This window comes from Pelodiscus sinensis, chromosome 2, assembly GCF_049634645.1.
Source record: "Pelodiscus sinensis isolate JC-2024 chromosome 2, ASM4963464v1, whole genome shotgun sequence".
Taxonomy (NCBI): domain Eukaryota; kingdom Metazoa; phylum Chordata; order Testudines; family Trionychidae; genus Pelodiscus; species Pelodiscus sinensis.
Window position 1 is genome coordinate 219,923,561 of NC_134712.1, and position 26,415 is coordinate 219,949,975.

Here is a 26,415-nt window from a genome sequence, read left to right on the forward strand (position 1 = left end):
AGTACTTCCTGGTAGTCCAGCATATTTGATAATCTGGCACCACCTAGGTAACAAAGGTTCCGGATTATCGGAAGTTTACTATACATTAAAAATGGACACTAACGAGATTTTCAACCTAAACTGAGCTGTAGTGTATTCACACACAACCCATCTTAATGTATCAATTGATGTTTTTGGTGTTTGCTGCTGAGCTGTAACTGAGTATAGGTTCGGTGTTAAATCAACAGCTGAGAGAAATCTCTGAAGAACAGTAAAGTTCTGTGGAGGCAAAATGTGGACTTTAAATCAGGCCTTAGAAGGAAAAAGAACTGAGCTGACGATTAACAAAACAGACTTAGTTGTCTTCAGTTTTTACTGGTGTGTTTGTTTTGTTTCTGAGATTTTGCTCTTGTGAGAAGTATTCCTGTTGGAGGATCTAGTCAACATTGAAGTAGTGTGACATGCATGACAGATGTCTCATGTCTCTCCACACCAAGCCCATTATGCCTGGGGTAAGCAAATGGTGAAGGAGTGAAGGCGAAGAGTGCTATGGGTGCTTTAATTTGAAAATGAAATATGCAGACTGTTAACAAAATTAAGCAAATTGCAGTTATACTATTTCATTTTTCTGTAATGGTTTCTCTCATTTGGCAATGTTGAAAGCTTTTTTTTATTAAGAATGGCAGCTGTTTACTAACATCCCTAATTCTCTTTTTAAAGTTCACTTTGCTAGATATTTGCTGAATCTTTGTTATTTTGGGAAACTGCAAATACTTTGTGTAGTTGGAGGAGGATTCAGAAGATTACAAGAGGCCATTGCTGAGAACACTTCTGTCTGGAACTGTAAGAAGTGTAGTCATAACAGTTTAGCCTATGTGCATTCTACATTTTTTAACATTGGTCTTACTTAAGCACTTTGCTGTATGCCTTCTTTCATGTGAGTGCTATGGGACTCTCTCCTGGCAATAACTTTGAAGTACGCATTTTCTTTGTAGATGCAAGTTGCACGTTATATCTTTTTGGTTCAGATTAGATTAGTTTATAATAGGATCATGTGTGAAGGCACAGAGAGGCATGATGAGTATTTACTTTATCCACGGTTAAGGAGGGTTTTGTTCCAGAGTAGTAGATCTAAGCCAGGAATGTGTTCTGAAATAAAAGGTAACAACATCACATTTTAGTGGTTACTCGACTATTCGATAGTCCCCAGAAGCGGGGCTAGCAGCCAGAGCACTCCCGGCCTCACTCCCAGGGAGCTCCCTGTCACCATGTGCTGCTGCCTCTGTATCAGGCGGGAGCCGGTCCACAAAGGGATACAGTTTCAGAAGCCCCTATCAGCAGGAAGGCTGAGTTTCCCGCAGACAGAAGCTCCACCAGCATTCCATGGAGCAGCCTCTGTCTGTGGCAAGCCTCGGTCCACCATGGGCAAAGGCTGCTCCATTCTCCAGTGTCTTTCTTCCAAAGTCAGTAATGCCTTGGCTATATCTCTGTCCTCATTGAAGAAACCAAGATAGGGTTGCTTTTAGTGGATTATTTCAGAATAGCTTTACAAGAGTTGATATATAAAAATTAAACATTAATATTATCTTACTGATCATTATTATTATTTACCAAAGATTAAATGTGTTTGCATTAAAGAGAGTTGAGACGTGATGGTATTCTGTTATTAAGATGTGAGGTCTGAGGACATACTGCCTTTGAAAATGTTTTGAATATAGTGAACTTACATGAAAATCAGATATTATGATTGTAGTTTTAGCCACTTTTAGAAAATACTTTCATAGTTTATAAAGCTACTTGAAAAATAGCTAAGTTTTAGTTGATAGGAAAAATTAAGATAAAAATATGATAAATTTTCAAATGTGAAAATTTTAGTGTGCTCACAGACCCATTTCTGGGTATAAATATCCAGGGCCTACATCTCCACTCTTCTGCACCTGACCTCATAAAACTCTTGTGTGCCTTCCCTTTTCACAGATGTAAATGATTACACAAATTGCAAAGCACTAAAGATCCAGGCCATGAAAATATACCTAAATAGAATGATTTTTTGAGTGCAACTCTGGCACCCAACATTTGCAAATTTGACCCCAAAGAGGCCAATAAGCCAATTAGAAGTAGCTATTCCACATCTCTCCATTTTTTAAAAAAACAACATTATTTGTTTAAAGTAACAAGACATGAATATTGGTTTTAGTGTGTGGGGGGGGAGGGAGGGGGAGTTGTAATCCGTTCTGCCCCACTTCAGTTCTTACAAAATCAAGGTGTGTCACAGAGATTGAAGTGTTACTTTTCACTTAGAACAATGAGAAAATTCAAGTTTCTTTTACATTTTGTGAGTCACTTGGCTTTTACTGGTGTTCTTAAATCCAAGGCACATACATACAGTATTTCACTACAAGTCTTGTCACAATCTTTTTTTTTTTAAGGTTCTGGTTTGTTACTGCATCTATTTGGATATTTGAAAACTTAAGTTAAATTAGGGATGGGGAAAGTTTTCAGGAAAATTCATAGAAGTTTCATGAAATGTTTTAAATTTTAAAAACTCAGATTTTTTTTCAAGGAAATTAACTGGTGCATATGTTCAAACAGACATTGATCACCCCGTTTGAAATATCCTCTAATCCATCTTCCCACTAACTTTCATATAAGGTTATCAGGACATAACTAATTATCTCTCCCTATTGTCACACTAAAGAGAAAATTGGGCTTTCACCCACTTAGATGCAGAAACCTTCAGGTAGTGGGGCCCATGTGGCCCCACTTGCACAAAGTGGATTTCAGAGGTCTCTTAGAATAGGTACATGGCAGGGGTGAAAGAAAAATTAATTTTCCCACTATGGCGGGTGGGTGGGGCACACCATCTGTGGGTGGGTGTGCACATGACCCCCTCCCCCAAGTGATTCCACCCCGCCCGCAGCCTGGGGGCCCCAACCTTTTCCAGGGAGGGGCATACATTCCCTGGGGGGGCATACTACAATCAGAAGAGCTGATGACAGTTCTTTTGTTTTGCCCCTGCTTGTGGGAGGAGCATTAGCCTCAGATCTGACCCCTGCTCCTCCATAGAGCTGCCTCTCCTCCAACTCCATCTGTACATCAGCAGCCCTGCTGGGGGGAAGGAATGGGAGTTCTGACAGTTGCTTTGCCCCTGCCAGTGGGGAGAGGAGCAGAATGTCAGCAATTCCTCCAGCTGCTGTACCGCTTCCATCTCCCCCAGCCCTATTCTCCCAAGGGGCTGATACTGTACAGGGAGCTTGAGGAGAGACACCTCCATAGAAGGGCTAGGAGTAGTAATAGTGCTATGTCTTTCCAATACATTGTACTGGCTAATAGCTGGTAAAGCATACCAGATTTTGCCAGTCAATTTCTTTCTGGCATGTAGGATTGACATATGGTTGAATCAAAAATACCGAACACCCCGCCCGCCTCCCCCCAAAAAAAACACTGGGGGAAAAATTCTGTTGAGGGGGAAAAAAAGCAGGGGGAGACCAAAGTTGTTGAGCAAAAAAAAAAAAGTAATGAAACAGCATGGCCCCTTTCAGCCTTTGAGAGTCAGTGAAAAGTTAGAATAGGGATAGGAACAAGGGAGCGGTTGAGCACTAAAACTCAGGGGAGGCATTGCTTCCCCTTGGGCCTTAGGCTTTTTGCCAGAAGCCATTTTGTGTTCTTGTTCAAGCCAGAACTTAGCTTCTCTGTGGAACTAGGTAAGCATGAGGTCCGGGAGCTGGGGGACGAGGCGGGGGGCTAGGCTCAGGCCCAGGCACTACGGTTGCCAGGAGCCTGATATTTTTGGGAAGAAAAATCAGAAAATATTGGACACCTATTTTTTAGGTGTCCAATATTTTCTGAATTTTTTTACCCGACAGGAGGCAAAAATATCGGACTGTCCGGGTCAATCCCGGATACCTGGCAACCCTACCATGTCTGGGCATACCAGTTTACTTTCACCATAGAAGCAGTACAAATGGTACGGGAGGTGGAGTTCAGATAAGAAAGAGTGGAATTTGGGCCAAGGAATCCTTGACAGCATAGGCTTTTTAGACTTCTACTCTGTGGTGTGGCTTCATTAGAGGGCAAACAGAGCTATTTCAGCTGTGGATCTGTAATAATCTCTGTGGAGCAGTTCACATTTCCCCAACATCCATTCCAACTTCTTAGGCTGGGTGCAGGTTTTGCTCCTAGATGTAGCGCTATGATGCCTAGCAACTTCTTTAGCCTTGCTTGGCTAAGAGTTTGGCTATAGATATAAATTGTGCAAAGCCATATTCTTATCGGCTGGTTGGATTTTTGATTGTATCATATGTGTGCATTTGCTTGTAACTGTTTACAGACTTCATCACTTAAAAGGAAAAAATAATCTATGTTATATGGATGAAGAACAGTGTTAATGGGAGTGAAAGGTAAGGTTACAAGATCAAGTGTGAGATGTGTCCTGGCAGTCTCTTGCTTTGTATACTTTAATAAGATAACCATTGATGATAACTTTTTAAGAGTAGCCATGCCAGAAGCCACCCAACCTCCCTACATTTAGGGTGTCCCTTATCCTGCCTTCTCCAAGCAGGAGCTGGCTCTAGTTCTGTCAGTTTGATCCTGGGGCTGGGGCTGGAGAGGAGACTAGAACCCACCACCCTGCGCTCCCCAGGCGAATTACACAAAATTCATAATTCCACACAAATTCCAAATGACCATTTCATGCACATAAGTACCTATTTTGCATGTGAATTTGTATATATGCATCCACGTGTATATTTTATGTGCCTAAGTTAGGCTATCCTTTATTAAAAATTAACTATTAAAGCATATAATTCAATTAAAATAATATATATTGCACAATCACCAACATGCTAAATACTGAGATACAGAGGATTATTTAGTAGGGGAATCTGTATCTGGTCACAGTATCCCGAGGCTGTCATTGTGAACTTACCCATTGTGAATGGGAATTGCTGAGGGTTCCAGGCACAGTGATATCCCATGTATATATTACCACAATAATTATCCTTGCTTTGACAGTTTGCACAAGCCCTTAAAAAGATTTAACACACTTCCTACATTTATACTTATCACATTTAGTGAAACTTATAATGGTAGATTATCTTGTATTATTTAAAGAACAGTGGAGTGATTTCTGTTCTGTGCCTTTCAAGAAGCACAGCCCACAAGGCAGAAAGACCAAAGTGCATCTAAACCATTCTTGCACTGCCTAAATTCTCATCGTGTCAGGGGACAGTGCAGTCCTGCTGTAAATTAGTGTAGCCACAAGGCTGCTCTGATTTACAGCAGTAGTCTTCACTACCGGGGACAATGACTGAAGATATTAGAATCATTGAAGAACTCATTCCAGTTACATAGACATTTGTAATTTTTGTCACTCAATAAAATTCCTTTAATTTGTGGTCCTAAAAGTCCATTCTTTGAGAGACTGTGTGCATAGTGGCTTATGATGTACATTTCAGGGAAACTTGTGTTTAAATAGTGTAGACATACCCTTATTCTCTTTTGGGAAGAGTTGTGTTTTTCTGCTAATGCATAAGCTGACCTGACTTAGATACCTCACTTTAGGGAATGTTTCACAGCTGTGAGTCCCAGGTGGAGATAGGTGATACAGAGGCAAAAGTGCAGGATGGCAGCAGTCCCTGTCTACGGAGAGGAGGGCGTGGATTGAGCTCCCCATGGACAGAGGCTGCTGGGGGGAAGGGAGCAGAGAGGCTACCCTGAAGCGGTCTCCTCTCCCCTCTTCCCTGCTGGCAGCAGCATGGTGGGAGCAGGGGCAGGTGGCACCACAGAGCCGGTGCTGGGAGGAACTGGCTTTTAAGCCGGGTCCCCACAGCACCGGCTCCCAGTCCCCCCCCCCCACCCTATCCCAGCTTACCCTTTGCTGCCGCCTGATACAGAAGCAGCAAGGGAGTGGGGGGAGGGGGAAATGCAAGTAGTCAACTAGATTAACCAATAAGCCTAGACTAGTTGGACTAGTTCGACTAGTTGGATACAAATTCACATCCCTATTTGAGAGCTGACTGGTGGAAAGGCATTTCCTTTGCATTTTGGCTCTGGCTAGTTTAGGCAGCTTCATGCTTAGTTTGCTGGCTTTTGATTATCTTTTCCTTACCCACCCAACTTGTCTATACATTGCATGTGGATCCTGGGCATTTAAGTTAGGACTCAGCATTCCAGTAGGTGGCAGGACACCTAGGGATCAGGTGATGCAGTGCCTAAGTATCTTTAGCCTGGTATGACTGACCCTGAAATTTTAAAAAAAAAAATCCTTCTGAGAGGAGAGAGGGACTTTGACTAATATCGAGGTCTTTGCATCAGAAATATTTGGCAGCAACAATCAGGCAACTTGTGCTCAAAAAAATTGAGTATAAAATAAACTGGGTACAGGGACTTACTCACCAGTTCTCACCTTGTCTTCCTCTAGTCTTTTCTGCATTTGTGATTATTAATTGAAGTCTAACAATTTTGGGACAAAAAATGGTGATGTTTGTCATCCTCCCATATTATTTTTCAACAAAGGAGCTCTGCTAGTGATGTACAATATGCTGCATTAGGTCTACTCTATATAAGAAGGATTAACGTTTTTTCATGATATATCTATTACATCACCGACTGGTGAATGCTAAGGATAAATGGCTCCGTCTAGCTTTGCTTTTTTAGAGGTATGTTTTCTCAATAATGTGTGGAGAATTATATTCACAAGAACTATTGTTTGAGAGTTTTGTATCTGGCACCCTATTGAGTGTTGAAAATGTACGCCCAGTACCAGGTGGCACTCATAAGCACAGAGGCTGAATGGGGCCATTAGAAAGGATACACACTGCTAAATCCCACTTAATCTCTATTCTGAAGTCTGAAGTGGGACTTAAGTAGTACATAGACCTCTCTACACAGGAGTGAATTTCACCCAGAGTTCACATTTCAGAAGTGTCTTTTAAAGTGAGCAAATACGTGTAATCCAAGATTTTTTAAAAAATGCCTATGAGGCAATCAATACGACTCCACATTGACAAATGTTCCTGCCTCAGCATTGCTAGGGGGTTCTAAAGCTTACTGTGAATGGGAAAATACAATAAAAATGTAATGTGGCCAAAGCAACTGCAATATTTAGCGAGAATCATCCTGAATGTAAAGATTATTGTGCAGAAATACGGAATGATAACTTGTTCAAATAGACATACATAAATAAAAGGAAGAGAGACAGAATTCTTCCTGGGACCTGCTGTCATTGCCATCTTCATCAGGTAACTTGTGGTTTCTAAAATGAGAACTGAAAGCAGGGCTATTACAACAAAAGTTTACAAACACTTTTATAATATGAATTGATCCCAATCATTCCTGGGACTTGGTACTTAAACCATTATCTTATTTAATAAACACATTTTTTTTATAAAGGCTGAGATAAAGGCCTTTTCCTCATGAGGAAGAGACATAGCACTGACAGTTTAATGTCTCAAATATGGAGTTTGCTGGAAGTATACAAAGAAACTACTGTATATTATCCAAAGCTCTGGTGCATTCCTTAACAAATGAACAAAGAACAGAAATCCCGGTTGCTCTCATCAGCTGGGGTTTACAACTGCACTTCCAAGGAATCCTCACAATTTATTTGAAGCCATTTATCCCAGGAGATTTACAAAGATATATTGGCATTGGAAAAGGTTCAGAGAAGGACAACAAAAATGATTAGGGGTTTGGAACGGGTCCCATATGAAGAGAGATTAAAAAGACTTGGACTTTTCAGCTTAGAAAAGAGGAGACTAAGGGGGGATATGATAGAGGTCTATAAAATCATGACTGGGTATGGAAAACATGAATAAGGACAAGTTATTTACTTATTCCCATAGAAGAACTAGGGGTCACCAAATGAAATTAATAGGCAGCAGGTTTAAAACAAACAAAAGGAAGATTTTCTTCACTCAACACACAATCAACCTGTGGAATTCCTTGCCATAGGATGCAGTGAAGGCTAGAACTTTAACAGGGTTAAAAAAGAGCTAGATAGATTCATGAAGATTAGGTCCATCAATGGCTATTAGCCAGGACTGGTAGAAATAGTATCCCTAGCCTCCGTTTCTCTGGATGTGGGTGACAGGGGAGGGGTCATGTGACGATTACCTGTTGTGATCCTTCCCACTGGGGTACCTGGTATAGGCCACTGTCGGCAGACAGGATACTGGGCTAGATGGACCTTTGGTTTGACCCAATATAGCTGTTCTTATGTTCTTATGAGACTGTGAATTAGAGATCCCATCACAATCCATTACTCTCAATGTTTGCAAATTTTTGTGGGTGGGTGGATGTGATTATAAACAGTTGACTAAACTTCACTGAGGCTTGTAAGTATGCAAGCTAACAGCAGCTCAAGTGCCAGGTGGTAATGACAAAAGGACCAAACCAATGGGGTTTCAGTAATAAGTTAAATTGTCTAAAGAATTGTCCTATCCTGTCAGACAGTTTTTTCCCAGATAACTTTTTAATTTGAAGAACTTGGTGGTGCTTGCAAAAATTGGTTCCAGTATTTCATTTTCTGGATTGAAAAGTGTTTGTACTTCTTGTACAATTACTTTTAGCTTGGATACAAAATAATGTCTATGTTTGCAATGACAGTCTCTATAAATCGTTATGATGTTTAGTTCTAATTGGCTTAGGAATGGGGTGGTGGTACTCTTGCAATTCCTGCCCTTACAGAAGACCGCAGAGGTGCTCCAATTTGTACTCAAAGGCAACAGAAAGTCCAGTGACACTTTAAAGACAAACACATTTATTAGGGTATTAGGGCAGAAGCTTCTGTGAGCTATGCTGAAACAGACTAACGAGAAATTTATATTCAGTTGCCTTTGTTGTATAGGATAGTATCAGCACCATAGAATAATAGCAACATGTTGGCATCCTGAACTCAGTGCTTTCTCTATCACCACATCTTCTATGCTGCATTGCTGCTGAGGTGTATCATAGTCTTTGCCTACACTGGTAATTGTGCAACACAGATTTTGTCATTCACAGGTACTTACCTACCTACTTCCCCAATGACAAAAGCTTTGCCATAGCAAGTTCTCACTTTAATAGTGCTTTATCATCAGGAGTGCATTCCTGCCTGCAAAGTAAAATGCTGCTCCCTGACAGGACATGGAGCAAAACTGCCCAGACAGACAGTGCTTGACTTTCAGCAACAGGACTGTGTCGACACAGCGCTAAAAGCTGAGTTGTGTAGACGTATCCATAGGGTTGCAAGAGTAGTTTTACAGCACAAATCCAACGTGGGGATAATACCCTGCGCACTGATCAGCTGTATTTATAGCCTCTTTATGCTGTCAGAGAACTGCAAAGCGGCCACAGTAAAACAGGCAGTTAGGCCCTACATCCTTGCAGAAGGTGTCAAATCTGTCTGTGACGTGTTATCTTTTGGATTGAATCCCTTATCATCTTGCTGTAAGGAGACTAGCAGTCACTTACAGTATGTTGCTTCCCATAACACTGTGAGAACACTGTCATGTTATCTCCTCCTAAACTACAAGATAACGTGTGTCCCTAGTGAATGTATATTTTTAAGTTGCAAAGCTTCTGTAGTTAACATTATCACCAAAGTATCCTGAAATAGAAAACTGCAGGCAGGTTGGATTGTGTTAGAGGATGGTTACCATAATAACTACAATAACAATTTGTGAATGATAAGTAGATTCAGTGTTTGAAATAAAAATAAAATCTTAAAAATGAAGATTCCAATAGTTCCACAAGGATTATATTATATTTAATTTCATTCATTACTTTGAAATCTCTTATGATTTAAAATGCATTCAGTTCAAGAATTTTATGTCTAATACATTAATATATTTCAAATCATAACACTTCCCATCAATCTCAGCAGCCATCATTGGAGCATATGCCATTCCTAAAATAAATTTACAAACTGTCCATATTATGTATGGCCTTTGCACATAAGGCCAGATATAAACTCAGTGCTAAGGGAGCACAAAGAGTACTTGAGATCAGTGCAGAATATCTCTGTGCGTCCTAAGATTTCCAGTGTCCAATTTTCAACCAAAATGTCCTGGTTGCTCCTGTCAGCACTGCCTACAGGACAGTTAAAAGTCTGGTCAATGACACAGGGGTGTGGGGCTAAGGCAGGTTCCCTACCTTCCCTGGTTCTGTGTTGCTCCCGAAAGTGACTGCTAGTTCCTTGTGGCCCCTAGGTGCTGGGGCTGTAGGCCAGCTCCACAGATCCTAATGGGAGCTATGGGGGCAGCACTTGTGGTCACAAGGCAGCACATGGAGCCTCCCTGGACATTCATGCATCTAGAGGCCACAGGGACCTGCTGGCTGTCCTGGGCCCCTCTCAGACCTCCACTACCAGCCCTTGACACTAACCGCTTTGCATCCTAACCCCTTATCAGAGCTTGGAGCCCTCTTCCTTACCTTCAACCCCTCATTTCTAGCCCTGCCCTTAGCACATACACTCCAGATCAGAACCTTATCCCCTCACACATCCCAAACCTCTATCCAGCCTGGTGAAAGTGAGTGAGAGTGTGGCAGAGCAAACATGTAATGAGCAGGGGCATGGCCTCAGAAAAGGGGCAGGCAAGGAGGTGGGACATGGGTGTTCGGTTTTGTGCATTTAGAAAGTTGGGAACCTTAGTGAGCCCGCATGCCAAGCCATGGGTTTGTGCCTTAATGGCACTGCCTCGTTCCCTTTTTAAAAAACAACTCTGCATCACCAACTGTGGTGAAGGGGAAAGAAAGGGGTGAGAGAACAATTTGCATCATCATCACTGTTGAGGACTGCTGTAATAGGGGACAAATTATGTAGAATTGTATGGGTGCAGTTGAGTTCTGATCTGTACCTTTTGATGCTGGGTGAGCTGAGGAGTGGATGGTAGGTTGTCTTGAATAACAGAAATATCATGCAGAAGAGAACAAAAAAGAGGAAAATAACCTTTAAACCTCATTTTTTTAAGGAGTAAGTGTTATTTCGAAGGAAGGTTTTTTTTTCAAAATAACCCTGTCTAGTCTGCGTTTTTTCTTTCAAAATAGGGTATTTCGAAAAAGCAGCCGGATGTGATTATGCAAATGAGGCAGGGGAAATGCAAATCTGCACTTCATTTGCATTTTCATGTGTCTGCATTTGCATTCCTCTTGAAAGAGGAATGCAGTGTAGACATACCCTTTCAGACGCACTATTATTATTTTGAAATAACAAGCCCATTATTTCAAAATAACAGGCTTCTTCGTGTGGATGCTCACCTTGTTATTTCAAAATAATGGGAGTTATTTTGAAATAAGTCCCCCCAGTGTAGACATGTCCATAGAAACTGCTATAGCAAAGTTGCTCTGGGTCATGTTCAAGCTACAATTCCCAGCTTGCAATGACACCTACCCTAGTTCTTACTGAGCTACCATGCTAAAAATAGCAATATAGGTGTGGTATCCCAGGAATTGGCAACAGTGGCATGGACTAGCTGCTCCAAATACAAATCCTCTTGAATCCCATGCACACATTCAGGTAAGCTTGGCCATACTGCTGCTGCCAGTGGCCCCTCTCCCCCTCGTATATACCTTTGTTAGCAAGCTGGGAATCACACTCCTTGCTTGTAGTGTAACCATAGCCTCAGTTAGTCTGGAGTTAGTAAAAAAAGAAATATATTTCTATAAAGTATTATTTTGAATTAAGTTTAGATTTTTCATTCAGTTTTTAAACAATGCCAAAAGCCTATTACTAGATATATCTTAATCTCAAGTGCATGGGAATTTAAGACTAATTTTCTTTTTTATGTAATCAAAGTTCATTTTCTTGTTCTCTCATCTAGAAGCTTCCTTTATTTCTTCCTGTAATTGAGTCTTATAGGGCTTTCAGTGGTTCTGCAGGTGCCATGCATGCACTTGTGGTAGAGACAAAGTGATATTGATAGATAGGCCAGGTAATCTTCATATCTTCATAGAAGAAAGTTCTTGAGCCTGGATATTTGTTCTGATTCATTTAGTAAGGGGATTACAATTTGCTGATTTAAAAAAATTAAATATACTTGCAATCAATTTTAGCTGTCCAAATAATAGAAACTCCAGGGTGTGGTGACAGTAGAGGTGTTTCAGTGGGGAAGACAGGTCATTTAAGTGGAAAATGGGCTCCTCCAAGTCTCATTTTCAGTTGGGATGAGTACTCTACCATAGGTAGATGAAAAATCATCAAATCGTAAATAATGTTGTTAAATTCCGTTCTTAGGAGAAGTAAAAGATGTTTACAGTAAACAAATCTTGTTGCTGACTACACAAGTGAGAATTATGAACTGTTGACATTCTTCACTAGCTTGAATATGGTTTAGGTACTAGAGTTTCAGTTGCTTTTCATTAGCGTTCCTGAAGGAAAAAATAGCATATGCTGTTGAATGCAAGTTGAACATTTTATGTTTATTGAGCAGCGTCTGTTTAGTCTATTAACCTTGACAACGATGTCAGCGATTTTTCAGTTTGTTTTTCCCAAAGGCACTATGTTGCAGTATTATGATATACACAGTTATTTATAGTGTTTTCAGTTCATAGCCATACTACATAGACATTGGCCAGGGCTTAAATACCAGAGCCTTCTGCTATTCCAGCTACATTATTAGATAATTTAGAAAGTCAACATGAGGCAGGGAATGGAGATTGGTACACATCGCATAACCTAAAAAATATCAGCCTGAGTTCTGAGCCAAATATTTTTAATAGCTTTGACATTTTTGTGTTATGAAGAGAACAAAATCGACAGGAACAGAGAGGATCCAGGTAATGCACGTGTGCACATATGGAGGTGGGGAGCTTTCTTCAGCTATTCATGGATTTTTGTTCTCTAGAAAGTGCCATTAGCAACCTACCTTTAATAACATTCTTCCAATCTCCTTTTCCAGGCAGTCCCTGTCTTCTCCTCCCATCTTCCTGTCTAATCTGTCTTTCCTCTTTTTTTCACCCAAGCAAATGGACTTCCAGACTCCCACAAAAGTTTCCCTCACCAGCATCCACCCTCACCAGATCTCCTAGTTCACCCTGGCTAGCTTTCCCAGTGTGGTCCCAGATTCATTTGCTCCCCTCTCCAGTCTGGCTTTAGTCCTCTCTGCATTAAAACCAGACAACTTCTTCCTCCAGTCTGCCTGGGCTTTTGCAGGGAGACCTCTGAGGGCAGAGGAGAGAGACAGTTTCCCTGTTCTTAGTTCTGGTACCCTGCCCACCCCAATCCAGAGCTGCTAGGGACAGCCACCACAAGGAAAGCCTAGCTTTGTCCCTGTTGCCTTGGGCTGAGCATGCTGAGTTGCTCTGTGAGGATGGGGCATGTGCAGTCTAGTCTGCATAAGGGTCTGTAGGAGGCTCAAGCCTGATCAGTGAAGATAGACTTTTCTGAGGTTCAGCTCAAGTAAGTTTTTAGTGAACAGATGTGAATATGACACACTTTTCAAACTTAACGTCTGTTCTTTAAAGGCACGGGATTCTTTATTATTTCAGATAGCACAAATACTTGCAGCACACACTGCAGAGAAATTTTTTTTTTTTGGGGGGGAGGGTTGTCTGAAACAGGGCTCCGCCCAGGACTGCAGTCGGGGATGGCAAAGTGGGAAGTTGCTTTAGGGCCCAGTGATCTAAAAGAGCCCAGAGTTCCAGGCCGACCATGGCAACAGCAGTGTCCAAAGCCCCTTGCAGCTCAGTACGGGCAGTGATGAGGGCTGGTTGGTGGAGGCTAGCCTTTTGGAGGGCCCAGAACCAACCCCTCAACATGGACAATTTCAATCCAAATGGCTAAAAATGGACAATTATAAGCATCTGAAAACAGGTTTTTATAATGGGAAGTGTTAGTAAACCTTTTCTAGGAAGTCACATCTTAGCCATGCAAAGAACAAATAAGAATTCATCTTTTCACACACAAAATGTAGACAGTCTGAGGGGTAGGTGTGTGAGTCTATAACTTTAAAAACAACTAGTACTCCTATGGCACCATATAGACTAACAAAAATATATAGTTTCATGAGCTTTTGTGGGCAAAACCCACGTCATCAGATGAGCACGTTTTGCCCACAAAAACTCATGACACTATGGCTACGTCTACAATGGCATGATTTTCCGGAAATGCTTTTAGCGGAAAAGTTTTCTGTTAAAAGCATTTTCGGAAAAGTGCGTCTAGATTGGCAGGACGCCTTTCCGGAAAAGCACTTTTTCCGGAAAAGTGTCCGTGGCCAATCTAGACACGCTTTTCCGCAAAAAAGCCCCAATCGTCATTTTCGCTTTTTTGCGGAAAACACTACTGTGCTGTCTACACTGGCCCTTTTCTGGAATAGTTTTCCGGAAAAAGACTTTTGCCCGAACGGGAGCAGCATAGTTTTTCCGGAAAAGCACTGATGATTTTACATTAGAGCGTCAGTGCTTTTCCAGAAATTCAAGCGGCCAGTGTAGACAGCTGGCAAGTTTTTCCAGAAAAGTGGCTGATTTTCCGGAATAACTTGCCAGTGTAGACACAGCCTATATTTTTTGTTAGTCATTATGGTGCTAGCTCATAGTATCAGTGTCCCTGACAATTAGTAAACCATTTTAGGTCATATGACTGTATCTCTCTTCATTGGGTTGTGTTAAATGGTATCTCCAAAAGAAAGAAGGGTAAGGAGAGAGAAACAGCTCAGCTGCTTTAGGCTGCATAGATTTCAAATCAAAATAAAAGTGGAATGGACACACTCTTCAGATCAGAGATTACAAGATATTATAAGTAAATTGCTTCATCATTTACTGTATTAATCAATAGCCTAGAGATTCTGATTGCTGTGTTTTCTTTATAAAATAAGCAATATAGGATTGGTAGACATATACAATAATTAATTGGGATTCACATGAGTATTTTTTAAAATGTCATTTGCTCCAGTAACCAGGCTCAATCAAAAGCAGGCTATATTATAAACTGGGAGATGTCTAGTTTTCTGGATACTGACGTTTGGTCCACGATGGCCATATGATGTACAAATAGCCTGTTCTGAATTTGAAGAGAGTACAGACATATCAGAGAACAGGCTTCCTGCTATGTAAGGTAAGGAAAGTGTATTAGTAAATGCTGCGTACATATCTACAAAAATTGAATTAAATAAAATATACCTACTATAGCGAGGATATTCAGAGAATATTTACAAGTTGTGGCCTAGCTGAGCCATACCATTTGAGACATCCTTGGGGAAGAAAACCCTGCCTTTTTAGAACTAGGAGGATATAAGTTGACAAATCCACCAAATGAAAAAGATAAGATAAAACATTTATTTACATGAACTATTACTTGATATATGTTTTAACAAGATTAACCTCTTTCAATGGTTATGTATTCACTACATAAGTACTCTTTAAGGGCCTTGGTGTATTCCCAGTGGCATGGGCAGATAAAGAAAACTACTCTAAACAGGGGGCTAATATCTGTCAAAGGATATGTCTACACTAGCCCCCTAGTTCGAACTAGGGTGGCTAAGTAGGCATTCGAACTTGTAAATGAAGCCTGGGATTTAAATATCCCGGGCTTCATTTGCATGTTCCCAGGCGGGCGCCATTTTAAAATCCCCTTAGTTCGAACTGACTGCCCACAGCTACACGCGGCGGTCATAAATTAATCCGAACTAAGTCCTTAATTCGGATTAACTGTTACTCCTCCTGCAATGAGATGTAACAGTTAAACCGAACTAAGAACTTAGTTCGGATTAACTTCTGACTGCCGTGTGTAGCCGCGGGCAGTCAGTTCGAACTAAGGGGATTTAAAAATGGCGCCCGCCTGGGAACATGCAAATGAAACCCGGGATATTTAAATCCCAGGCTTCATTTACAAGTTTGAATGCCTACATTAGCCACCCTAGTTTGAACTAGGGGACTTGTGTAGACATACCCAAAGAGAGGGCATGAGTTTCCTAGTGATCTTTGCCTTGTGTGGGTAATGTTTGCACTCCTTTATATGTACTCAGACATCAGAAATTGACATCATGAGGTGCCAGTTGCGCAATTCCAAGAGATGCTGCTTTGGTAGGAGTTCTGTGGCTCAACAGCACAGGCTGCCATATCAAGGGATGTGATAGTGTAGTTGATTAAGTGATTAATCAGTAAGCAAAAGCTGGGATTTTTCTTTGCTGTACATTGGTGTAAGTGCCTTGAAGTCAACAAAGTGCTGAATTTTAACTAGCTCAGTTAGTTTGCAAACTGAAAAGTGTCTACTTTTCTTGGTTCTTAGTAACATTGTGAGTGCTCCATCTGAGTCCAGCATTTACTCCAAGAGTCTATATACGCTTATTTCAAAGAAACCAACTGAGTATTAGTTCATAATAAAAGAAATGGAAATTACATTTCATTGATGTATGACTGAGTTCTCTTATCACAGCATGTCACTAGAGTTCTAGATACTTTTCACTACACTGGCTTCTTTTGCAACCAATCAGTACAAGGCCAGGAACATGTGATTAAGAACAGACCCCTAAATGACTACCCCCAGCTCACCCCCCACATTGCTCTGCTTGTAATAATGGATTAACATAACACATCTTAGCTGTTTTATCACATCCTAGCTGCTGCCGCTGCCGCGCTGCTGCTGCTTTTCTTTGTGGAATTTTTTTTACTGGCATAGCTTGCCAGATCATTTCCTTAACTGCTTGCAGCAAGAGGTTTTGTTTTTGACTCTGAGAACAATACTTAAAGAACATTTTGAGCGTGGGAAACATGTACTGGAACTCTCTTCCAGCTGTAGAAGCTGTACGGCTTAGACAGAAACACTAAAGATACACTTCGCTCTTACTTTAGGACATTATGGACATGTAAGAACCTGAAGGTGCAGATATGTATCTTTACGGCAGTGATGATTATGAAGTGGTAAGACGTGAATTATGTGTACTTTTATTGGGTTACAAGTCTCTAATGGGTAGCCAGTTTAGTCTATAACTTTAAAAACAAGTAATTTCTGTAGCATCTTAGAGACTAACAAAAATATCATGAGCTTTTGTGGGTACAACCTGCTTCTTCACATCTGAAAAAGTGGCTTTTGTCCATGAAAGCTCGTGATAAATGTGTTAGTCTCTAAGGTGTCACAGGACTACTCATTTTTATTGGGTTGAGTATCTTTCAAAAGTTATTATACTGCTTTGAATTTCTGATCAATATTTTTTTGTTTTTGTCATTGAATAAATTGCTATAATTTTATTCATAGTTCTTCCATGATCAAACAATTGCAAAAAAAAAAAAATGCAAACTATTGAAATAGTTACATTTAAATTGATAGATTAAAATTAAATTGCCTTTATTTCTCTCATACTGTGGCAGTATAAGTTAGTACAATTATAAATATGGATTTGAATTCTTTAATTAATATGGGCCTGGCCCACGAAAGCTCATCATCTAATAAACCATCTTGTTAATCTTTAAAGTGCTACATAGTCCTGTATTTTGTTTCAGCTTGTGTTTTGATTACTCCAATTACTTCAATGTGCTATTCTTCTGAAGTCTAAAAGCTCCGTATATTGTATTTTGGATACTTCCAAAATCTCAAGGCATTAATTTGCATTGCTTTTCATTTTTATCAATTCTCAGTAAATTTATTTTTGTTTTTGTAACTATTATATTTTATTTATTCAAACATTATAGAAAGACAGATGAGACAATCATTTAAAAGTAGCAGTTTGCACAATGAACTGTTTTAAGTCACACAACTATTAAAAAAATCTTCAGTTATAGAGAAAGCCGTTGTAATGTGTGCAGTTATAACTAGGATGGGCACAAATAGATTTTTTTTGTCATTTTGATGGGTAAGAGCAAATGTTTATTTTAAAACGTTTTTATATTTTTATCTCTTTAAAGTTTCAAATTGCTGGAAATTATGGGGAGATCAGAAAATTAATAACATCTTGCATCAAACTCTAGAGCAACATTTTTCTTTCTTTGCCTATCTGTACATTTTGATTATCAATAGAAATATTGTTCCACAACCTTTTCCTGCTGAGCCAGAATCTCTGATCTTCCCCAGCAAGGTATAGATATGGGGTTACCGCGCATGGCAGAGTAACAGGACTCTGAGAACAGCTTAGCTCTGGGAAGTCTCAGTCACTTAGACTGAACACAGTGCTCTGGTGCATGGCCCCATTAGAATCAAAACCCCAGGTAAATTTGTCTTACTCTGTATAAAAGTTTTACACAGAGTAAGCTTATAAAGTTCACCCCCTTTATCAATGAAAGAGATATATCCACAGCTTTAGTTGTCTCCCTCATCTCCAACTACACACTCAGCTCGGCAGAAGAATGTTCTATCTCGGGGACTCTCTTTTTGCCCCACCACCCCCACTAACATGATTTCCTGGACACCACGGTACAAATAAGTGACAGTCACATCAATACCACCCTATTCCAAAAACCTACCGACCGCTATACTTACCTGCATGCCTCCAGCTTCCATCCCGGACACACCACACGATCCTTTGTTTACAGCCAAGCACTGAGGTACAACCGCATATGCTCCAAACCCTCAGACAGAGACCTACACCTAAAAGATCTTCAACAAGCATTCTGTAAACTGCAATACCCACATGAGGAAGTGAGGAGACAGATTGACAGAGCCAGACGTGTACCCAGAAGCCTCCTGCTACGGGACAAGCCCAAGAAAGAAACCAACAGAACACCACTGGCCATCACCTACAGTCCCCAGCTAAAACCTCTCCAACGCATCATTAGTGATCTACAACCCATCCTGGACAATGATCCCTCGCTTTCACAGGCCTTGGGAGGTAGGCCGGTCCTTGCCCACAGACAACCCGCCAACCTGAAGCATATTCTCACCAGCAACTACACACCGCACCATAATAACTTGAACTCAGGAACCAATCCTTGCAACAAACCTCGGTGCCAACTCTGCCCACATATATACACCAGCAACACCATCACAGGACCTAACCAGATCAGCCATACTGTCACTGGTACGTTCTCCTGCACATCTACCAACGTAATATATGCCATCATGTGCCAACAATGCCCCACTGCTATATACATCGGCCAAACTGGCAACATACAAAAACCTGTAGGGGAACACTTCAATCTCCCTGGACACACAATTGCAGATCTAAAGGTAGCCATCCTGCAGCAAAAAAACGTCAGGACCAGACTTCAAAGAGAAACTGCTGAGCTACAGTTCATCTTCAAGTTTGACACAATCAACTCTGGATTAAACAAAGACTGTGAATGGCTTGCTAACTACAAAAGCAGCTTCTGCTCTCTTGGAATTCACACCTCCAGATCAGCTACTAGAAGTGGGCCTCATCCTCCTTGATTGGATCCACCTCGTCATCTCCAGCCTGATTGTGGCCTGCATATTTATACCTGCCTCTGGAAATTTCCACTACATGCATCTGACGAAGTGGGTCTTTGCCCACGAAAGCTTATGCTCCTATGCTGCAGTTAGTCTATACGGTGCCACAGGACTCCTTGCTGCTTTTGCAGTGTCCCTAGAGTTCTTTTGTTTCCGGGTATTTTCATGTATTCTCTCAGGGTGGGGAGCAATCTGTGGGCTTTACCTGAAATAAGAACTAGGTGTACATTAGGGATGTTAAAACGTGAGTTTTGTTTTTGCAAATATGTAAGCACCAACATTTTTAGAGGTTACACATTTACATGCATGGGAGGAGGTGGGCCTGCCTGCCCAGGGGCGACAGGTTTGTATAATTTTTGGTGGTGCCCAGAATGGGTCAAGTCACCCCCCTCCGCCCACCCACCCACCCTGAGTCCTGCCCCCCTCCACCAACCCTTCTCTCCTCCCTGTGCCCACTCCTCCAATAGGCCCACTCTCATCGTGTGAGCTCATCCCCTCTCCTAAAACCTTCCTCTACACACTTGCCCTGCCTCTCTCCTCTGGTGCTGGTCCCTCCCCTGCAGGTGTCTGCCCTTCTGCTTCACCCCCAGAATCATCTGCACCTGCACCTTCCCTTACTCCTGCACCTTCCTGGTGCTCCCCCCTTTCCTCACTGCCCCTGCCCCATTTGCCCTCTTTTTCCCTGATGTCCCTCACCACACACTGCCCCCCATTTGCCTCATGCCCCTGTGCCCTCACACATGACTTGCTCCATCCCTGCCTTCCTCATGCCCACCCCTTCTTTCAAGCATTCTCCCAGCACCTCCCCCTTCCCCTCTAGCTCCCAATGCCCTTACCCTCTCATCTCCCAGCATCACCCTGTCCCCCCTGCCACTGACACCTCCCCTCCTGCCCTTTTCCTCAGTCTCCACTTGGCTGCCTGGCATTTGTCTCTTCTCCACGCTGCCCCTTGGTACCTTCCCCTTTCTTCTCCTGACCTGCCCCCCTCCCCTCAGCACAAACCTCTTTCTCTCCCATACCTCCTCCCTACTTTTCCCCCTCCCACCCTGTCCCACCTTCTTCCTTCCAATTTGCAGAGGTGGAGTCTGTGATCAGGCCCCAGCTGCTTCCGGGGCTCCCGACCACTTGCCGGGACTGGAGCTGTGTCACGTGATGCAATTCTGGGCCGCATGGTTTTAAAGTCCTGAGCCGTGACGTCACGCCACACCCGGGCGTCTACCCTCTCAGCTGTTACGTTGCGTTTCAGCATGCTGCGCATGCGCATGCACTCCCTCTGCCTCACAGTGCCCCCGCCGGGGAATTTAAAGTGCGGGACTGTGTGCACAACTTTCATTCTGGCAGGAATGCTCTGTGGCCAGGGGGGGACACTCTGGTGCCAGGGGGGAGGACATGTGGGGTGGGGTGCGGCAGGTTGGTGCCGGGGCTAGCTCCAGGCAGGGCCAGGGGAGAGACCCAGCTCCAAATATTGGTGGAGCAAGGCCCCCGGCTCTGAATATTCCTGGAGCATGGGCACCACGAGCCCATATAACTCACCGCCTATGTGCCTGCCTCCTCTCACATTGCTGTCTCTGATATAGAGGCAGCAGTGCAGGGGGTTAGGAGACCCACCAGGAGCCAGTGCTTGCAGGAAGCCTGCTTAAAAGCTGGCTCCTTGCGAGCACTGACTCCCACCCGCTTCCCTGTGCTACTGACGCTGTATCAATGGCAGCAGTGTAGAGAGAGGGGGCAGGCAGTTCCACTTCCTTTACTGCATGTAAACATGTAACCACTCAAAATTTCAGAGGCAGCAGTGGGAGGGGGTGGGGACCAGGCAATTCCCTGGGAGCCAGTGCTCACCTGCTTTCCCCCACTCCACGCTGCTGCCTCTGATACAGAGGCAGCCTTGTGTGGGGGTTTGCATGTAAACATGAAGATTAACCTATGAGCCCAGGCTCATTGGTTAACCATTTAACTTGTATACTATCACATCCCTAGTGTATGTAGGCACATGACAGAAGGGAAGGTATTTAATTCCCTAAGATTTGGCAGGGAGCGAGAGAGGAAAACATAAAAAGCAACTACACTTCAGTATTTTCAGTGAGGTATTGCTTGAAGGAATGTTACAGAAATAGTAGGTTGCTATTATCCTCAGAGATTTGTTACGGATAATTGAGCAAGTTCATATCGAAAGATTGAGTTCTTGTATTCCAGAACCTATGTTACAAATTGTTTCTGAGTTTAAAATGGACAAATACAATTTTGGCAAACCTATGTGCTTCAGATTTATTCAGAACTGTAAATTTAAAATTAATTCATGAGTGGTGTTTAGGCAAAAGTCCTAATTGATTCTAATTTTGTAAATTGGAAATCATAAAATAATATGACATTGCACACAGAATTTTTAGAACATTGTGTACCAGATTCAGGACCCTTAATAGGTAAGTGAGTATCTAATTTTCTGTATGAATCTGTAGTTTATAAAGCTCTATGTTCTGCATTGAGGAAAATACACTCGTGTTGTCATCCAACACAAAGAGTTACCTAAAAAAAGTAAATCCAGAAGTGTGATAGAAAAGAATCTTGCAGATTTTCCTTTAAATTCAAGTTGCTGTTTATTTCAAATAATGTAAAAAAAAAAAAAGTCTGAGGTATCCCACTAGTGCATATAAAATTTGGTTTTAACATACAAGAAACAAAATTAATGATAAAATTAAAGACAATAATATTGAAAACATTGCTTAGGCTACATCTAGACTGCATTAATTTTTGGGATACCTCCGGTATCCTGAAAAAGCAATACCACGTCCAAGGAACGTGTCTGCTTTTTTTTTTTGCCATCTCTGTAAACCTCATTCCACAAGGAATAAGGGATGTGTTGAAAAAGCACTTTCTTTCGACATTTGGTACCATGTAGACACTCCAAATTTTGAAAGAGGCTCTTTCTAAAGTAAATCGGAAAAAGTTACGCAATTTGTAGTATCTTTCTGATTTAACATTGCAGCGTAGACCTAGCCTTAATGTAGCTGAATTTTAGTAACAACTATGTATAGCTTTTGGTAATGTATCTTTAAGATACCTTTACATGAAATCACCACACATAAATGTGTTCTGTCTATTTCTTGAAGAAACAGAAATGTCTAAGGTGAAATTCTGATTTCACTGGAGCCAATCACAAAACTCATATCAACTTTATTGTGGCAGGATTCCATCCCTATAACTCTATTCTTCCCCTAAAACAGAAATTCCATTCTTTCCCTATATACTATTAATATTTCCCTCTCTCTTTCTGGCTGCCTTTCTCTTTTGCCCTTCCCTCAACTTTTCTTGGAGCCCTACATAGTAAAGTCTATGCAAAATAAATCTCAGATACCTGACAGGAGGCTTTTCCTTCTGTTGTCAGCAGACATGTTTTAGCAACTTTAAGGCTGGAACATTGTTCCAGAACCATTTTCAAAATATAAGCCAGGGGATTATGGCCATTCTAAGTATTTAGGAAAATTAAATGTATCACCTCATGCCACACTGACAAGTGATACACTACTAAACTCCTCAGTGACACTGTACCAGCATTCTTGAGTTACTCTGGCTTGACTGTGAAATCCTATACAGTACTGGCCAAGAAAATGTTACTAGTGAAAGTACGGCTCCAGAATGCAGCAGCCCATTTACTAAGCAGCATCAGATGCTGGAAGGACTCTGTCCCTTGCACCAATCCCAGATGAACACAAACTTGAGTTCAAGGGGTGATATTAATCTTCACATATACGAACCAACAGAGTCTATACTACCTGACGGACCACTTCTTTCTTGCTAATCAGGGACAACTGAGTTATCCACAACAAAAGTAATCTACAATAAGTTTCATGTCAATTGATATGAAGACTGAGCTTCTCTGACTGATCTACAATCATAAAACTCCTTAAATAAGAATGATCACAGATCTGTCTTGAAATCTAAATGCAAGACCTAACTCACACTCTTATCTTTGCTAAGTCATCAATGACATGCAAATCCTAATACTCAATGCCACACATTCTTCTCTGCCATTGGCAAGACTGCAGAGAACTACCTGTGTCTGTTTTCTTCTAAGATGGTCAGAGGCCCTTGAGATAGGGTTTGTTTATATGTATATATATAAATGTTGGAGAAGATGTCTCAGAGCTGTTTCTATTTGCTGTGATTTTTAAGGAAATCATTGTGTTGTATTCCCTTTAGTATTTTGTGTTTTCAGATATGCCTTGTCTTAAGGTCAGCAAAGGTAAGCTATGATAATTCCTCATTTGCCTATAATGCATCATTAACTTTAGAACAGTTAGAGGCAAATAAGATAAGTCTACTGTATATGCCAGTTCAGCAACAGATGTAAGGAAAGAATATTCTGTATATATTTGTTCATAAACTGAACTTTTTTGGTAAAAAAGTGACACATCAGGTAGGGGTCGGCTTATCAACAGGTCTACATTGTCATTGTAGATCAGGAATTGGCAAACTTCAGTTCCCAACCAATCAAAGTAAGCCTCAGGTGCCCCAGGACATTTTGCGTACTTGGATGAAAGGGTCATAGTGGTTTGCCATTTTTATCTTTCATCTTGGGAGGGTGGCTTATAAATGGATGGGCTAATGAATGAGTATATATGGTAATTTACCTCTTAAAACTTGAAGAGATACTAATTACCTTTTATGATGATGTTTTAATTTGAATTGTATCCGTTAGAAATATGATGTTGTTTTACCACTTACAACTCATGTGTGTTGTTAGCAGTTTAGTTTTGTAGTTAATTTTCATAACAAATACCTGTTTCCCTTCAGATATTTTGTGTGTCATGGCAAATGTATTGTTAACATTTTTCACTTTCAGTGGTTATCTGAACTATTCAATCGTCAACATAATATTATAGAAATTTGGCCCCTTTTATGTCTGAAGGAGTTCTCATTAGATAGTAACTAGAACTTTACAAATAAACAGTTTGCCTAAAAAAATATTGATTTGACTAAATCAGAATATTATACAGGAACATATATATTTAGTCAACAATTTTATTGGGGAATTATCACACTTTATTTTGCTTGCATGGTTTCCACTTTTATATTCCATTTTCCTATATTGAAAATACAGTACAAAAACCCTGCCAGCATCCTGACTCTTTGACAGTCTTGTTCCATTTATTTGTACAGTCTGTTTTCAAATGTGCTAATTGATGGAACTTCTGCCACTTTTCTTAGGAGATCATTGTATAGGATAAATTATCCCACTCAGAAAATCATATTTGATATTAAGTATACTTTTGTTCATTCAAGATGGATTCTTTTTTCCAAACTTTTAAGTTCTCTGTAATTTGCACATACTCTTTTTAAATGACAGAATGTTTTTCACACAACAACAAGCAAACCATAGTGATGGATGCCAATTTAAAGTACTTTAAGGCATACTAGAGAAGTTGCCATTACCTTCCTTTTTTTGTGAAATGTATGAAAATCCATCCAATACCTTTCAAAACTGAACCTAAAATAAAATCTTGGATGTGACAATTTTCAGCAGTTAAATTATATCCCACTTTCCAACCAATGCCTTTTGAGCCCCCTTAATTATCAAACAGTATAAATGATGAGAAAGTACTAATTCTATTCTCACTTTGCTGAGATGTGACAGTTCATAGGACAGATTTGGCCATGAGAAAAGGAAAATTCAAATCTCTTTTAGGCTATGTCTAGTCTACAGGGTTCAGGGAACGCTTTTTTTTCTGGAAGAACAGACGTGCTCTTTCAGAAGCCCTGTCTTCCTCTTTCCATAAGGAAGAAGGGCTCTTCCAAAAGAGGGTTTTTTTCCAAAATTTGGCCCAATGTAGACGGGCCAAATTTCAGAAAAGCCTCTTCTGAAAAAAATATTGGAAAAAGGTACGCAAATTGCTGAGTACAATTTGAATATCTTTTTCTGATAAGGCCCCGTAGTGTAGACATAGCCTTAGAAACTTACTACTGAAGAATTCTAGAAGCCCAATATTGTTGAGTCAACCACCAATTAACAGATTAATATGCTAAGTGAAAACAGGTCAATGAGGTCAGAAATAATCAAGTTCCTGAATAAAACTGGAAAATAGAGGGAAAAGAAAAGTGATCCATCGCCCAGTTCAACAGAAGTATACGCTACCATGCAGATGCAAAACAAGCAAACAAACAAACCACTCTATAATCAATTGAATTCAGGATTGTTCCTTTAGCCTAATAAATTTAGATTGCAGGTTTCATTTTAGTAGCACGTATCTGCTTATTACCTGGGGCTGAAATCTATAAATGTCTAAGCTTGAAATTTTGGAATGACTTTTCATTGTTCATCTTATTGTATAACCTAAGGCGACTATCTCTAATCCTACGTTATATGGTGCAGCTGAAAATAGATATGTAGAATATGTAATGGAAACATGAATGCAATCTGAATGGCAGAGCATGGTCCAGAATATGAAACATAGAATTGGGAACCAGGAGCATCAGAGTTAAAATCCCAGCTTTACTACTGAATGACTGTGTGTTTTTGGAAAAGTCACTTACACACTCTATGCACTTCTATCTTTCTAAAATGGGAGTTGTATTTGGTCATAGCTGAAACGATGTGAGATTTCATTAGTTAATGTCTGTAAATCACTTTGGAAATGCACATCTGTATAAGAAGGAAATTCTGAATACTATTGTTTGAGAGCTAAGTTTTCTACAAAAGAAAGTTTCTTAAGTGTTTGGGATATGTCCGTAATGAGATCCATCAAACAGGATGTAGTGAGCAAAGGTGCTCTGTCGGAAAGACATTCTAATGTGAAGATGATCCTATAGAGATGTGACTCCTGTATCCATGTCAATCTCACATGGCATGCAAATGCTAGGATTCCTCCCTATCCACTCCTGTTGCCGTTGGACAAAAGTGAGGGAGAGGGCATGATGGGACAAATGACTAGCTCTCTCCTGCCAGAATTGTGGTCTGCTTCTCTTTGCTGCTGTTTTGTTCACTCTTGCCAAATATACTAGGTCTCTTATGATGCTGCAGAGCTAGGCTCTTATGATCAGATTTTGTCTGGAACTTGGAAGGTATTTTTCCCATATTACAACAAGCCGTATGTCATTTTTCCATCTTCCATCTGATACCCAGAGGCCTG

The 26,415-nt window shown here is 40.9% G+C and overlaps 1 protein-coding gene across 2 annotated transcripts in view; it reads left to right on the plus strand.

Moving 5' to 3' along the window:
- CACNB2 (calcium voltage-gated channel auxiliary subunit beta 2) overlaps window positions 1-26,415 on the plus strand; it is a 384,628-nt gene that overhangs the window by 191,911 nt on the left and 166,302 nt on the right. Inside the window, exon 1 of one of the 2 annotated variants that reach the window (XM_075922478.1) lies at window positions 16,516-16,815. The exons of the other annotated variant lie outside the window; for it this stretch is intronic. Within the exon in view, the coding sequence (XP_075778593.1) occupies window positions 16,783-16,815 (33 nt within the window). The 5' untranslated portion in view covers window positions 16,516-16,782. Of the gene's footprint in view, window positions 1-16,515; window positions 16,816-26,415 lie in introns of those variants that run through there. 2 annotated transcript variants of the gene reach the window in all.